Source organism: Acinonyx jubatus, chromosome E1, assembly GCF_027475565.1.
Source record: "Acinonyx jubatus isolate Ajub_Pintada_27869175 chromosome E1, VMU_Ajub_asm_v1.0, whole genome shotgun sequence".
NCBI lineage: Eukaryota > Metazoa > Chordata > Mammalia > Carnivora > Felidae > Acinonyx > Acinonyx jubatus.
The window spans coordinates 41,937,233-41,952,223 of NC_069397.1; the positions used below are offsets into that span (position 1 = coordinate 41,937,233).

General features: G+C 49.3%; 2 protein-coding genes across 4 annotated transcripts in view; one reads left to right on the forward strand and one right to left on the reverse strand.

Annotated features, from left to right (window-relative positions):
- Nucleotides 1–8,220: 8,220 nt before the first annotated feature.
- On the forward strand, nt 8,221–11,370 carry HIGD1B (HIG1 hypoxia inducible domain family member 1B). 3 transcript variants are annotated; one of them, XM_015086579.3, is made up of 5 exons: nt 8,881–9,120; nt 9,210–9,360; nt 9,950–10,084; nt 10,688–10,800; nt 11,249–11,370. In XM_015086579.3, exons 1-4 carry the CDS (start codon nt 9,118–9,120, stop codon nt 10,750–10,752), a joined length of 354 nt encoding a protein of 117 aa, XP_014942065.2. In that variant the 5' UTR covers nt 8,881–9,117; the 3' UTR covers nt 10,753–10,800; nt 11,249–11,370. The 3 variants fall into 3 exon arrangements, with proteins under 3 accessions (XP_026904837.1, XP_014942065.2, XP_026904836.1); XM_027049036.2 differs by lacking the exons at nt 8,881–9,120; nt 11,249–11,370 and adding an exon at nt 8,221–8,378 and having other exon boundaries at nt 10,688–10,847; XM_027049035.2 differs by lacking the exon at nt 11,249–11,370 and having other exon boundaries at nt 8,886–9,120; nt 10,688–10,847.
- Nucleotides 11,371–11,418: 48 nt separating this feature from the next.
- EFTUD2 (elongation factor Tu GTP binding domain containing 2) overlaps nt 11,419–14,991 on the reverse strand; it is a 39,970-nt gene continuing 36,397 nt past the window's right edge. The window contains exons 21-28 of the mRNA XM_027049028.2: nt 14,758–14,844; nt 14,446–14,572; nt 14,166–14,253; nt 13,385–13,503; nt 13,134–13,228; nt 12,480–12,633; nt 12,225–12,332; nt 11,419–11,882 (exon numbers count right to left, since the gene is read on the reverse strand). Of these exons, the coding sequence (XP_026904829.1) occupies nt 11,787–11,882; nt 12,225–12,332; nt 12,480–12,633; nt 13,134–13,228; nt 13,385–13,503; nt 14,166–14,253; nt 14,446–14,572; nt 14,758–14,844 (874 nt within the window). The 3' untranslated portion in view covers nt 11,419–11,786. The remainder of the gene's footprint in view (nt 11,883–12,224; nt 12,333–12,479; nt 12,634–13,133; nt 13,229–13,384; nt 13,504–14,165; nt 14,254–14,445; nt 14,573–14,757; nt 14,845–14,991) is intronic.

Below are 14,991 nucleotides of genomic sequence, written 5' to 3' on the forward strand. Positions count from 1 at the left end.
TGGACTTCTCAGATTAGCAAGACCCTAATAGGCCATTTCCTCTTAACCCCTTGCATCCCAGCAGGATCCCATTCAAAGGACCTTCGGGAGATTTGCATGGGAATCTCCAGTCTTAAACTTGCTCCAAGGAATCTGAAAATTCAAATGCTTTAAGGACAGCGAGTCCATGCGTGACGACCGAAGGCGTACGAAGGAGAGTACTTTGTATAGTGTTCGACGACTCCTGTACTCCTGAATTATCTCCTTTGACCGTCACTGTACAAAAGGATAGGCTTCCATTTTACCCTTTTGACCAGAGAGGAGATGAAGCTCTAACAAATGAGGTGACTTGTTACAGGTCAAACGTTCCCACCTCTCAAGCCAGGCCGGAACTAACGGCTGGTCCAGAGGGCTGGGCATCTGGCCCACTGACCAAAGTTGTTTGGCCAGCACGTTTTCTGAAAGTATGATTTAACTGCCAAAAATTTTAAATCCAGATTTTTGGCTTCTCTCTAGTGAAAGAAAAAAATTGCTCCCTTTGAGCCTCTAGGTTCATTGGGCAGCTACTTCTGAGTAATATTTGTTTATTTCAACTTAACTGCTTGAGTCCATTTCATTACCTGCTTGGCCTCTGTATTTAAGTTCTCCTCCCCACCCTGCCCTGCCCTCTGCCTCCACTTTCCATGCCTCAGTCGTCCCCAGGCCCCTTCCTTACCACATTACCTCTCTACAAATGTTTTTAAAATGACAAGTGTAAAGACCCTGTAAATATAGGAAAATACGATAAAAGAAAATGTCAAACTAAACGCAACAGACATCACTGTATAAGCTGATTGAAATATTAAAACTAACATCCTGCTAGTGCCACTATACATTGGAACAAATTGCTTTGGAAAATGGCAATTATCTGCTAAAGCTGAACATATGAATACACTATGATTTTGCAGTTCCATGGGAATTCCACAGAAATATGTACAAACGTTTGCCCAGATACATGTATTAAAGTATTCATAGCAGCACTATTTGTGCTGGAAACCAGCCCAAGTGTCCAACAACTGTACAAAGGATAGATAAAATGTTATATTCACACAATGATCCCTTATGCGACAATAAGAATGAACAATCTACAATCACACACGAGATAGAGGAATCTCACAAAACTTTCCATTTATATAAAGTTCAGAAACAGCCCAAAGTATTCTGTGCTGGTAGGAGTAAGGATAGTGGTTACCTTGGGGGAAGGATAGGCACCCGGGAGCATGAGGGAGCTTCTGGGGGGACTGGTCCTGTTCTAGATCAGGATGCTAAATGCACAAATGTGTTCAGTGTTCACATCTGAGCCGTATACATTTGATAGTGCACTTCTTCGTGGCATAGTAAGACTTCAATAATAACCTTTAAAGTGCTATATTAAAATATGGGGCACCTAGGTGGCTCAGTCAGTTAAGCGTCCAACTGTTGATTTTGGCTGAGGTCAGGATCTCACATTTTGTGAAATTGAGCCTCGAGTCTGGCTCTGCACTGACAGCTCGGAGCCTGTTTGGGATTCTCTCTCTCCCTCTCTCTCTCTGCCTCTCTCTCTCTCTCTCTCTCTCTCTCTCTCTCTCTCTCTCAAATAAATAAATAAACATAAAAAACATTTATACATTTATAAAGTGTGTTAAGACATTTGATTATAGGGGCACTGTGTGGCTTATCCAGTTAACGTCCAAGTCTTGATTTTGGTGTCGGGCTCTGTGTGGCAATGCAGAGCCTACGTGAGATTCTCTGCTTCTCCCCTGCTTGCTCACTCGCTCTCTCTCTCTCTCTCAAAATAAATGAATGAACATAAAAACACTTATATATGTATATATTGTATATAAAATAATATATGAATAAGCATGTATTATATACTGTGTATAAATAATATACATTAAATGTTCATTAGGTATTATTATCCTATAAATTCATGGATGAAACTGCTGAGGAAGGCTTCCTACCTTTTAGCATTGCCCATTCTTCATGGAGATTTGGGACAATACCCTTTCTTCCTTCCTTTCTTTCTTTCTTTTTGAGAGAGAGACAGCATGTGAGCAGGGGAGGAGCGGAGAGGGAGAGAGGGAGATACAGAACCTGAAGCAGGGTCCAGGCTCTGAGCTGTCAGCACAGAGCCCGACCCGGGGCTCGAACTCATGAACTGTGAGATCATGACCTGAGCTGAAGTCGGATGCTCAACTGACTGAACCACCCAGGCGCCCCAGAACAATACCGTTTCTATATTTGTTACCTTACTACCAAACCTGTAGCCCTGTCTCTTCTGGTAGAGAAACCTTTTAAAGATGGAAATAATGAGACCCAAGGAAGCTAAGCTGTTTTACCTCTGGACAGTTAGAAAACAAAACAAAACAAAACAGAAATAAAATGCTTCTCTCTTCTATCACTTTGCCAGCTAGTAACATCTCTTAATTCAGTTATAGGTGGGAAACTGAGGCCAGAAACCCGAGCCAAAGTGATGTGGTTTGAAGTGTTGGGGTTTGAAGCCGATAGCCAAGAAAGAATTCTTGAGAGGTCTTCAGTGCAAAATGGTGATTTTATTAAAGCACGGGACAGGACTGTGGGCAGAAAGAGCTGCACTGGGGTTGTGACAGGTAACTGATTATATACCTTCAGGTTGGGAGGCAGTTAGGGATAGAGTAACTCTCTAAGGTATTTTGGAAACAAGTTTTCCAGGACCTTGAGGGGCTAACTGCTGTTAGGAAATGGTCATTTATTACTGTTTCTTAAAACCTCAGTCATGAAACCCTTCAGATGTATATCAGGGGGCCATAAGGTTGGACTATGATTGCTAACATATATCTTGGTGGCAGGAGGCGGGGGAGTAGAGATAAAGGAAGTTTCCAAAGGAACTTTTAATTTCTTTTTTAATGCTTAATTATTTTTGAGACACACACACACACACGCGCGCACACACACACACACACAGAGTGCAAGTGGGGGAGAGGCAGAAAGAGAGGGAGACACAGAATCCAAAGCAGGCTCGAGGCTCTGAGCTGTCAGCACAGAGCCTGATGCGGGGCTCAAACTCATGAAACATGAGATCATGACCTGAGCCAAAGTGAGACACTAACCGACTGAGCCACCCAGTTGCCCCCCAAAGGAATTTTTATATGTTAAAGTAGACCTACAGGATCCTGGGGTGGGGGTGGGGGGATGTTAAGCTAAGATTCCCTTTTGCCCTTAGCAAAGTGTCATCATCGAGGCAGCTGAGCCCCTAGAGGAAGGTCACTGACTGTTCAAGGCCTTGTCAATGGGCTGTAGGCAGTAAGGAAATTTAATTTTTCATTTGTCTTTGTTTCCCACATCAAGGGGATCTCTGATCCAGGGAGTCACCAGGGTCTGGAGCAAACCAGGGCAGCTATTAGAATGTGAGTTTTCTGAGGGCAGGACCACTGCCTGCCTCTCAGTTTCTGGACCAGAGCTCAGCACATAGTAGGTGCTTAGCAAGTATATGCAGAATGAAGAGTGAGTGATTGAAAGCTTGCCATGGCTAGCACAAAAAGGCAGGCTACTGGAGGGAAGGAAAAAAAGCCTCAAGCTTCAAACAGGGAAATGGGTCTGGTTTTCAAGCCTCTGGCAGAGAGGAATGGAGTCGGGTGCTGTGAGAACCGCATCACTTTTTATTCACATGGGGCCCAGGCAGGAAAGGATCAAAATCCAGTCTGAAAACTTGAGAGTCACCCTGGGGCTCTGTGGTTTGGGAACCGTAGGGTCAACTTGAAGACTGCAGTGTGTCACTATTTCCATTACACATTTTCCAGGGTCCCCACTTGGCCAGTAAACTCAAGTAGATTCTCGTGTCCTGGGGGATGGGAGCAAAGGCTCAGAGAGGTACGGTTTTGTCAAGCTAAGGTTGTTTTTCCCTCAAGCAAAGCATTAACGTTAAGATAGTAGGGAGTTCCTGGAGAAATGTTTTACCCTGCCAGCCTCAAGTTATTTGTCAACGGGCTACAGGTTATAAGGAAATTTAATTTTATCTGCCATTTCCTTCTGCCTTTGTTACCCACATCAGATGAGACCCCCACCGCTGGTTCCCTGAGCCCAGTTAGCAGTTCCTGGGTATTAATGCAGAATTTTAAATTAAGGTCAATTTACTTGCAAATGAAGAATAAGTGAAGTGTGCAGGAGCTGGGGGAGGGAGGAGAGAGGGGGAAGGTGGGAGAGGTCCCGTTCTGGTACCATCCACCAGGCAAGGACTTTTGGATGCCCAACACTCTCTGTGTTGGTGAGAAGGAGTGGGGTAGCTGCACAGTCATTGAATTTCTGCAAGTTCGCTCTGCCCAGCTGTTTGCACTTGTTTACTCTTATTTCTAAGATGGTGGGAGAATGTGATGGTGAAATGTACATGGGGGCACCTGGGTGGCACAGTTGGTTGAATGTCCGTCCGACTTTGGCTCAGATCACAATCTCTCCGTTTGCGAGTTCAAGGCCTGCATTGGGCTTGCTGCTGTTCGTGCGGAGGACACTTTGGATCTTCTGTCGCCTTCTCTCTCAAAAATAAACATTGAAAAAAAAGAGAAAGAGGGGGGCACCCCGGTGGCTCAGTCGATTAAACGTCCAACTTGAGCTCAGGTCATGATCCCACGGGGTCTGTGAGTCTGAACCCCACATAGGGCTCTGTGTTGACAGCTCAGAGCCAGGAGCCTGCTTCCGATTCTGTGTCCCTCACACTCTGCCCCTCCCCTGCTCGTGCTTTCTGTCTCTCAAAAATGAATAAGTGTTAAAAAAAAAAAGAAAAGAGAGAGAGAGAACTGTACATGAAGTCACATTATTCCTTGATATGTTAGTTTTCCACTGGAAAGTGGTCTATAGTGGTTAACTTATTGGTTGGATGGGTCAGTCATTTACTTGCTCTCTGAGCCGTGGTTTCTTCATCTGTTAAATGGGGATGAGATCCATCTGTTGGGATTGTTGTGAGGATTAAGTAAAATATGTAAAGTGCGTAATCCTTGTAGGCTCCAAAAGGCATTAGCTCCTTCCCACAGTGTTCTTTAGAGGAAGCCAGGTAATTTGGGTATTCAAAAGCATGCAACATAAGGATCTTAGCAAAATGTTTCCCATCTCTGGAGCATCCATTTGTCATCTGAGACAGGTGTGTGTAAATACACAGCTCCAAATTGGTCCTTCACAAGATGTGATTCTATGTCAGCCTCACTACAGTCAGATGCAGCCTTCCAGTCGCTATATCCACCCTCTTAGGAGCTTTTTAAGATTTTACCTTTAAAAAAAAAAAAACATTTTATTTATTTGTTTATTTATTTTGAGAGAGAAGAGAGCATGCGTGCAGAGGAAGGGCAGAGAGAGCATTTGGAGCAGGCTCCAGGCTCAGCGTGTGGAGCTTGACCCGGGTTCCATCTCAGTACCGTGAGAACACGACCTTGAGCAGTAAACAAGAGGTGGAGGCTTAACTGACCGAGCCACCCAGGCGCCCCTATTTTACCTTTGTAAGCAGGCCCCATACCCAAAATGCGGATTGAACTCAAGACCCTGACTGAGCCAGCTAGGAGCTCCCCGGAGCTTTTTAAATACGTGCATAGTCTTCCAGAAAGATAAGTGGTACCAAAGGCACTTTCCTGGCCCCAGGCCCATGACTCTTGGGGTGTCCTTGGAACCCCGTGCCTGCTTTTAGGGGGAGGATGTCTTACCCTCTCTACCCCGGGCACTTTCTAGAGGGTGCCTCAGTCTAGCCATGTTGTCTGGAAACTTCCACTGCCCCAGCCTGTTTCTGTTCCCCCCACTCTTTGCACCTCAAGTCCCTGAGACACTACTATATATGGCCTAGTGTTTTCTCTCCTGTGATTCCTCCAGCCCTTCAGCCTGGGTCCTCCCCATTCCAGGCCCAACTCAGATCTTCTGTTCCTTATCCAGTTCATTCTTCAGCATCTCCTCCCTCACAGCACTCCTTAGCTCAAGGCAAAAGAGCTGCTGGCCCTCTCTCCCCTGTCCTGGCCCTCAGCTCCCTGGAGCTATATATAGCACAGCGGTGCCTTAGATTGTATAGAGCTTCAAGTCCTGGCCACCCCTCCTCCCAACAGAATGGGGAGAATGAGCCCAAAGCTTCCTGTTAGGGTGGGGAAGCCAGAGAAAGGAGGTTGGAGAGGGACAGGGGTGTGCTGAATTTGGACCACCCAGAACGTGGTAACCTTTCTATCTGTTGTCAGAGACTTTCCACTTCTCCCCCAGCCTCTACCCGTTTCCTGACACTTGCTCATTTGGGAGGAAGAGGAGCAGGCAGCATGGAGGGAAATTCTAACCATTTGGGGAGATGCTACCTCCGTTCTACAGATGACGACACAGACTCAAGAGGTTGAGTGATAGAAGACCAAATATTCAGAGTGGCCAAGCAGCTAACTGACCCCACGTCTGACTCTGACTCTGGCCTACACTCCGGATTCGTTAAGTCTGTCCACATCACTCAATTGAGACCCCTCGAAATTAGAATGTCTCGGGGTGTGATGTGACCTGGAAGAAAAAAAAAGGCCTACGACATAAATGACTATGGAGAAATGCTTAAATAGCAATAATTATTGAAGACTTGGCCTATTAACAAAAATGTTATAATTTATCTTATCTGTTTACTGAAGCAGGACTCTACAGAAATCTGTTCCTTGAAGTTTTGGTTACTGTGTGCTCTCAGGAGTAAAAAGCAATTTTATTTCTTCTATTTCAAGACTTTCCCTCTGCTTAATAGTCCTCCCATTCGTCCAGAACAGTGAGATTTGATTTTAGGAACAGTTAGAAGTCTGGTTCTTTTTTCTGTCACTTATTGTGACCTGGAGTGGGACATTTAACCCAAGCCTCAGTTTTTCATCTGTGAAAGGGGAATAGCAGTACCTACCTTACAGAGTTGTGAGGATGAAATAAAATAACCTCCTTAAAGCAATTAGCACACTTCTTGCCCCATAGGTGCTCAGAGAACCATGGCAACTATGTCTATTATTATTTTCTCAATTCTGGGCTGAGATGCTGTAGGAGCATCAACAGAATCCCAACAAGAAGGGAGAACTTCTCAATTAAATTGAACTTTGCCCTCTACAGCTTGGCCCCTGTTCTACAAAGGGCTTGGGGTTGATTCTGATTCTTGCTCTGTGTCATCCAGGCATTTCCATCCCCCTACCTCTGGCCTAGACCATCCATCTCTTGAGAATTCAGGTCACTCTTGGGACCAGGAGAGGCAGCCTGGGAGAGTGTGTGTGAATGACTGGGAGGAGAGTTCCCATGGACGCTGGGGATATGTGAAGGCTCTGGGGAGCTGCTGTGACCCTGGGTCTCTTCCTAGAGCAGTGAGTGCTGGAGAGAGAAAAGAAAGACATCAGCTGCTGGACGGATTTTCTGTGCTGTAAAGCCCCTTTAGGACAGGCACATGGGGCTGAGTATCTAGGGTAAGAACAAAGCACTGGGATAGAGTGGGATTCTCCGTAGCGTACGTCAATCTTTTCACTCCTGCTTAGCAAGAAGGTACTTTCCTCTTCTCCGAATCCAGGATGCTGAGATTGATTAGCACTCCTAAGCTTCAGCCTCAATGGAGAGGGTTTCTGCTTAGCCAGCCCCTGGGAAGTAGGCTAGGAGTACAAACTCTGGAACCAGTCAGACCTACATTCAGATGCTGACACTGCCATTTACTAGCTGTGCACCTTGGAGATCATTTAGCCTCTCCGAAGCTCAGTTCCTTCCCTACTGTATAGAACATTTGAAAGGTCTGAAAAGTAAATACCTCAAACAGAATAGGTGGTAAGCCTGGCCACTTGTCACCTCTGTCCCTAGTGAACATCATCCCCCCTCTCCCCATGCCCCCGTCCCCCACCTGTAGTACAAGGATCCCTGGAGATGCGAGGTAGTCCTAATGGTTACAAATTGGATGAATCTCCCTGATCCAGAAAGCATCCTTGAAAAGGATCAAGACCAAGACCAGAGGGCCTGCCTCCCACAATTGGGGCATTTTATTTACAGCCCACTTTGTTCATGAGTGTTTGAAGCAGTATAGCTTGGGGGAGAAGCCATGATCTCTGCCCTTCCTTGCCTCGGTATTCCGATCTCAGTTCTCTGTATCAAGTTCCTGTTTGATCCAACCCCTTACATCCATGGGAATTACTGGACTGAATCTAGTTAAGGGCTCCTGCCATGTGATCTTTCATTACTTTCTAGTGCATGGAGCTCTGGCCTGGAACTCAGCAAATGGGGGGTTAAGACTGATGCCCTGGCCTATCTCCTCCCCTCTCCATTCCAGACTTCAAAGTCCACAGAAAGCTTGCTTCCCTGACCCCACAGTGGCAGCTCCATCATCAGCTCCTGATCGGTTCAAAACAGCAGATGCTGAGCCCTGGCTGGGCTGCTTGCACTCTACTTTCTAGCCATCTCCTAGGGTAAGCACCAGCATGTTAAGAAAGTGTGGGGCCGACAGTCCTTGCTCCTCCAGGAGAGAGGCACCTGGAGGTCGCCTCACGCAGGGCGTCTGTCTCACGGGTTAGACCTAGAAGGCACCCCACAGGCAGAAGCCCTCGTCTAAGGACCAGGACTCTGGGACTCTGTCTAGTTTGTGATCAGAGCAGATGTTTACTGGAGGGTTAGCAAGTAGAGCAATAGGGGTCACCGGCCCAGGGAGGGAGGCAGGGGGTTGGCAATCGCAAAGAACCTGGCAAGAAATGGAAACGGGAGTTCAGGGACCAGAATTAGTTCTGTTAGTATTAATGTCCAAAATCTATGCTAAATTATTCACAAATCAATGTCCAATTATTTTAATTTTTGGCTCTGGTGACTCGGTAACCAGTGCTGGAACACTGTCTGGGATGGCCTGCTTCCCTGGGGCCAGACCTGCTCTGTGGGATCTGCAGCTCCCAGAGGAGCAACCCTCACAGACTCCAGGCCAGTGGGGGTCCCAAGGCTCAAGGCCTGTTCCTCTCGCCCTCATCTGTGGATTTTTCCAGCTGCTTTTCTTGACCCAAGGATCACATAGGGATACAGATGGAAGGAGGGGGAAGCAGGGAAAACAGTCAGAATGAGCTGGGGAAGAGGCAGACGTGAGGAAGAAGGGATGGCAGTAGTGGTCCAGCCATATGAGACAGGACACTTGGGACATCTTCTCAAGTAGGGGCTGTGTTGGGCATGGTAAGAGAGGTTCTTAGCAGGCAACTCCCCCCCTTTTCCCCCAAGTTGAGGAGAATTGGGAGTTCCTATTATGGGGTGCCTCCTTGTAGGACTGGGCTGAAACCTCAGAGCCCCAGCTGCTAACATCTGGAGCCAGGATCATGTCTGCTAACAAAGGCTGGTGGGTACCACCTGAAGGCGAAGACAGTGTGTCTGAGAAGTTCCTGAGGAAGACCAGGGAGTCTCCGCTGGTGCCTGTAGGTGAGTGGTAAAGTAGGGAATGAGGGGCCTTCTCTCACGGAAAAGGTCTCCTAGCCCTTTCAAAGGAAGCAGAGGACTCAAGTGTCCTGCCCACGGAACAGCCAACATCTAGGAGAAGAGTGAACCAGCAGCAAAGGTGCCAAGGGAAGGGACACGCCTGACAAGGAGTCTAGATGGGTGGAGGTGGTGGCCAACTGACGGCCTGGGGTGCAGGGAAATGGGGGGCATCAATACCAGCATCAGGATGGGAAAGAGTGGTCTGGCGTCTCCCAGGGCTTCCTTTCTCCAGGCCCTGGGAGAAAAGAAAAGTAGCTGTGGGAGCCAACATGGCTGGAGGAAGGTCCGGAGCAGAGCAAATGGGGGGTGGGGGAGGCCCGTGATGGGCTATTTGTATGTAGAGGGCTCACTGGAGATAGACAGCCACTTTGAAAATGCCATTGGGAGTAAACAACTCATGGTCTCCCACCATGAAGCGGCGCGGAAATAGGGGTTTATCCAGATGCCCAGCCTGCCCGGCCTGCAAAGGGTCTCATCAGGGGAGCCATATGATCGGTGACTGAGGCCCAAAGGTCATGTTCTCTGCCTACAGGCTTGGGAGGCTGCCTGGCAGTGGCAGCATACCGGATTTATCGGCTGAAGGCTCGTGGTTCCACCAAGATGTCCATACACCTGATTCACACCCGAGTGGCAGCGCAGGCCTGTGCCGTGGGTGCGGTCATGCTAGGTGAGGGGCTGGTGAGGGTCACAGAACGAAAACGCAGCTTGTTAGACAAAATCTGGCTGTGAGTCCTGATGGTTAAAGGACAATGATTTCAGTCCCACCAGGCTCCACAGCAAGTGGAGGTTTGGGTGAAACCCTCAAACCAAGCCATTTTCAGGGGTCCCTGCTTGGCCTCCTGTCCCAGGCCCATGGGGATGGTGCACAGTTGGTTTTATGGCAGTCTGTCCTGAGAGGTGAGAAAAGTCACACAGCACAACACATGCTGAATTTCCCTTCCTCTGTGGGTCAAGGGGTAGACAGCTACTTACTAGCTGTGTGACCGTAGACAAGTCCCTTTCTCTGAGCCTCAGTTTCCCCATGTGCAACATGATGGTAAGCACCCTGGCTTGCCGACCTCGCAGGTTGCTGTGGGGTTTCTCAGAGAGGTAATCTACACGGAAGGGCTCTGCAGGTACTTGTAGCAGCTACTGAGAGCTAGAGCAGAAAGGGAAGCTGAGCAGGGAAGCTGGACCCTCAGGGGAACGGCTGCAGTCAGGCTCCTGGGAGAGCCAGAGGATGGCTGCAGGGTTGGGTGTTACGGGCTGTTTTCCCTTCTCCTTCCTGCAGGTGCTGTGTACACGATGTACAGAGACTACATCAAAAGAACAGCACCGGGTGCCGGGGAGAAGTAGGATTCCTGTAGGGCCCGGGGCAGCCAGAGCCTCGTCCATCAATCCCTGGTACGTTCCTAATAAAGCATTTTGAGGAAAATCAAGTCTCTCCTTCACACGGGGCAGAGCAGAGTTAGGGACCAGTAGTGGCTGGTGTGTGTGTGTGTGTGTGTGTGTATGTGTGTGTGTGAGAGAGAGAGAGAGAGAGAGAGAGAGAGAGAGAGAGAGAGAGACAGAGAGAGAGAGAGAGAGAGAGACAGAGAGTGTGTGTGTGTGCGTGTGTGTAGGTTTAGAGAAAGGTTTGGAAATCAGAGTTCTGGCCCCCAGCTCCAGGGGCAACAGCCTCCAATCCCAGAAGCCCAATACCTCCTAAGCCACCCCAGGTCCCAATCAGAAGCAGCACGGTAGAGAGGACCGGGTGGTAGGTGCAGGGGATGGGGGTGGGGGGGTGGCAAGAAAGTGGCCCCGATGCTCACAGGAGCACTGGATTAAGAGGCAGGCGTCCCTCCCACCACAGGCCGCTGCCCTGGGGACCCAGGCAGGAAGACTGCAGCTGGGAGAAGAGACTGTGAAGCTTCACAGGAGATGACATATATTCATTCAGAACCCAAGTGCCAAGACCAGACTATTGGAGGAAAGGGGGAGGGGCAGATGGGTAGGGATGAAAGGAACAGAGCAAGGCAGAGGTCAGAATGTTCTGTTCATTTAAAATCCATGTCTAAGGTCAAACTTGTAAAAAAAAAAAAAAAATTCCATGTAAATCCTGAAGACAGGGCCCCTTGGGGTTAAACACTTTGTCCCCTTCTCCTTCTCCGAGCCCGAGCTCTTCTCTGTTCCCTGGGAATGGAGCCAGGCAGAGGCTGCAGAGGAACCAGGAGGCCAAATACTCTTCCCTCATTGGGACTCTGGGTTGGAGGCTTTGGGGTTGTTAAAAATGGCCACAGCAGCTCCCAGATGCTCTCTGACAACATGGAGTCCAGGTCGCACCAGGTCCCAGCTTCAAGTCCAGGATACAGCCCACTGCAGGGAGCAGGGGCTGCCAGGAGTCCCGACACTCACATGGGGTAATTGAGCACAACATCCTGCTTGGCGAGCTCCAGCAACATGGGATCATCAAAGAACTTGCTGATGCTCACATCCTCACTCAGTCCCTGCAGAGAGTGGGGACAGATGTAAGAAAGAGCCCTATGTGGTGGTCGATTGAGCTGGAGGCCGCCTGAGGCCTGTGCTGGGGTGGGGGGCTGGTGGGGTGAAGCTGTGGACCAGCTATTTCAGGAGTCACCACTGGACAAGATAAGGCGCTCCCTTCCTGGCCAGACTGTGTCCAGGGTCTGGTGGCCCGAGGCCTGGACAGATTGCACCTCTTTGCGTTGTACGGTAAACCGCTCTCAGTCTTTGGGAGAAGGGTCCCAAAGGAAGAAATGAAGAGAAATCCAACTCCTGCCAAGAGCCCTGGGGATTAAGGGCTGGCAATGGGCCTGAGGGACACATACCTTCCTGCGACGGGTTTTGATCATGAATTCTCGGGCCAGGTGAGGAGCTGGTTGTGGCTCCAGGGGACGGATGACAATGCTCTTGTCCAGAGGATCACCGGGCACAATCTGAAAGGCAAAGTGGTTTCCAATGGTCCAGCACTTTTCTCTAGGATGTTGGAAATCTCACTTGGGATTTGAAAGGGGAACAGACCAGAGAAGACTGGCCTTGAACAGGTGGGAGGCCGCACTGGCCAGCCTGCACCATTTTCTCACCTGCCAATGGTGGAAGACAGACAAGGAAAAGGCCTGCCCCTGGGTGTGAGTCCGCAGATCGGTCTCAAAGCCAAAAGAGTCAATGGCGGGGATGAAAGCTTTGATGGTGTAGAGAGGGGAGCCTGGGATGGGTGCATCCTGAGTCACATGCCCCCTGCGACAGAAAAACAAAGGCTGAGTCCCTCATCCTTCAGAGACCAAAAGCAGAGAAGGAATCTGTCCCAAATATACCACAACACAGAGTTACCATCAAAGAAAGAATAACCACAATCGTGCTACAGTGGATGGAAAAGGCTGGGAGGGGGGCGGGGAGGGCTCAGTGTCATTTCCCATGGCAGCCAAAGGGGTAGTGACCGCTACATGAGAGTGGCAACACTGAAGGGACAAGGTCCTACAGACATTCCCCCACTGACACATTTCAGTACTTTCCCCGGGGGGTTCTCCACTGAGAGGGGTCTAAGAAGGAATCTCAACTTTTTATCTGCAGTGAAGCAGGGGTCTGCCTTAATCCTTTCCTACTTCATTTTGAAAAAACAGCTCACTAGGTTCTAGGAGCAGGGACAGTACAGGAGGTCCACCTCCTTCCCCACGGAGCCCAGTTACTCTTGCGGTGCTCCTGTTCCCTGCACCATCCCTAACATGCCCACGGCTCACCTGCGCCTGGCCAGGACAGTATACACAGCAGAGACACAATCTGCAGGGGCCTGGACCTCCACGAAGTAGTAAGGCTCCATCAGACGAGGAGTGGCCTGCAACAGGGCAAGAAGAAAGAGTTCCTTAGCTTGGGTAAGGCTGAGGATTGAGGACCTGGACAGAGAAAAAGGCTGGAGGGACTGTGGTCTTGAGACCTGCATAGCTAGAATTTCCACATAGTGCGCCAGAGCAACTCAGCTCCACTCACTTACCATGAGGAAGGCAGAATAGACAACTCTCCTGGCCGTGGGGATGATTTGGCCCCCGCCCCGGTGCAAGGGCTCTTGGGCAACCACTGCATCCAGGATCTTAAACTTGACATTTCGAATCACTGGAAAGGAGATGGGGGAGTTGATGACTGAGGAGTGGTTCTGGTGCTAGTCAAGGGCCCACGTGCAGGGAGGGCACCAGGGAGCCTCTAGCAGCATGGCAGCTGTCTTAAGATCACAAAAGATATGGGACAAAATCACCCTGCAGATGGGTGTTCTGATAGGATACCAAGGCCTATAGCAGAGGACAGAAGTTAGGCACACTTCTTTATGTTTGTTTCAGGCCACGCTCAGGCATTGTAAAGCTTTCCTAGAAGTTTATGGGATTTTTTTTTTTTGTAGATACTTAATTGTTTTTGGATATAGAGTAAGTGCTAGGAATTGCACCTTCCTGCCCACTAATCCAACCTCGTCTATAAACCACTCCGATCCCATCTTCCTCTTTATACCTCTCCTCAAGCACATTCCTTCTCAGGACTGAGAAGCAAATGTCCGTCTAGAAATGACTTCCCTTCCAGGATGTCCCAGGCAATAGCACTTGGATGGGGAGGGAGGAGAGGCAAGAAGAGGAAGCTGACCTAGGACATGGAATGGCCCCATGTACCCCAAGCTGCTTCTCCTGCCAGGTCCTGTACACGAGCCCACCCCACCCCACCTCATACACCCAGGCAAAAGGACCCTACAGGGCTGGAGAGGGGGAGGCAGAGGCACTGTCAGAACTTACACTCATCACAGAGGGGCCCCTCCCTGGTTCCCCACTGGAAACCTTGAACAATGCTGTCCTTCACTGAGCCAAGAAGAGCCTTGTCCACCTGCACAAAACATGAGGGCCTGTGAGCAGTGACCCTGGCAACAATCAGTTTAGAGGGAGGAGAAGGTAAGTATACTGGTAAGAAGATGCACCAGAAGACACAAAATACTTCTGGGAAAGGAAGTACACTTTGTAGTTTCTTCCACTCCACAGCAAAGAAACCACTGCACGGCTCCCGTTAGTTATGCTGTACCTCAGAAGGCAGGGTATCATCCACCAGGATGTTGGGGCCGGTGGCATCAGGGCCAAAAGCCCAGATAGAACGGGCAGCCAGCAGATCCCAATCGTACTTGGTCTGGAAGAATTCTCCCAGTTTCTTCCTAGGGGAAGGAGGAGGAAATGGAGGTTTTCCGGCAGCTCTGCAATTTCTGCATCCTGGGGTCACAATTCCCGTCTTCCCGGGGGACAGTTTGCTTCCCAGAAGGACACGTGGTATCAGAGCCTGGGGAGGCAAGCCGTAGCGCCTCGTCTCCTTTCAGCCTTGAAACCAGAGCCACATTCTCACCTGTTCCACGTGATCTGGACCACCTCATTCTCTATGTCCTCGGCGAGGCCCTTCTCGAGAGGCTCAGCAATCATGGTGATCTTATTCCTAGTCAGAAAGGAAATGAGTAATGATGAGGATCAACAGAACTTGAAGAAGGGGCATTCCTAAGGAGAGGGTGACAAGGCAGTTACATCAGTAAAAGCCAGAGGAGCAAAACAGAGCAAAAACGTTCATTTTCTGTCTTCCTTCACT

Excerpts from the sequence above, each read along its gene's own strand:
- HIGD1B (XM_015086579.3), top strand. Across the intron at positions 9,361-9,949 it reads GTCTCCGCTGGTGCCTGTAG|GCTTGGGAGGCTGCCTGGCA; the intron begins GTGAGTGGTAAA and ends CTCTGCCTACAG. Across the intron at positions 10,085-10,687 it reads CGTGGGTGCGGTCATGCTAG|GTGCTGTGTACACGATGTAC; the intron begins GTGAGGGGCTGG and ends TCCTTCCTGCAG.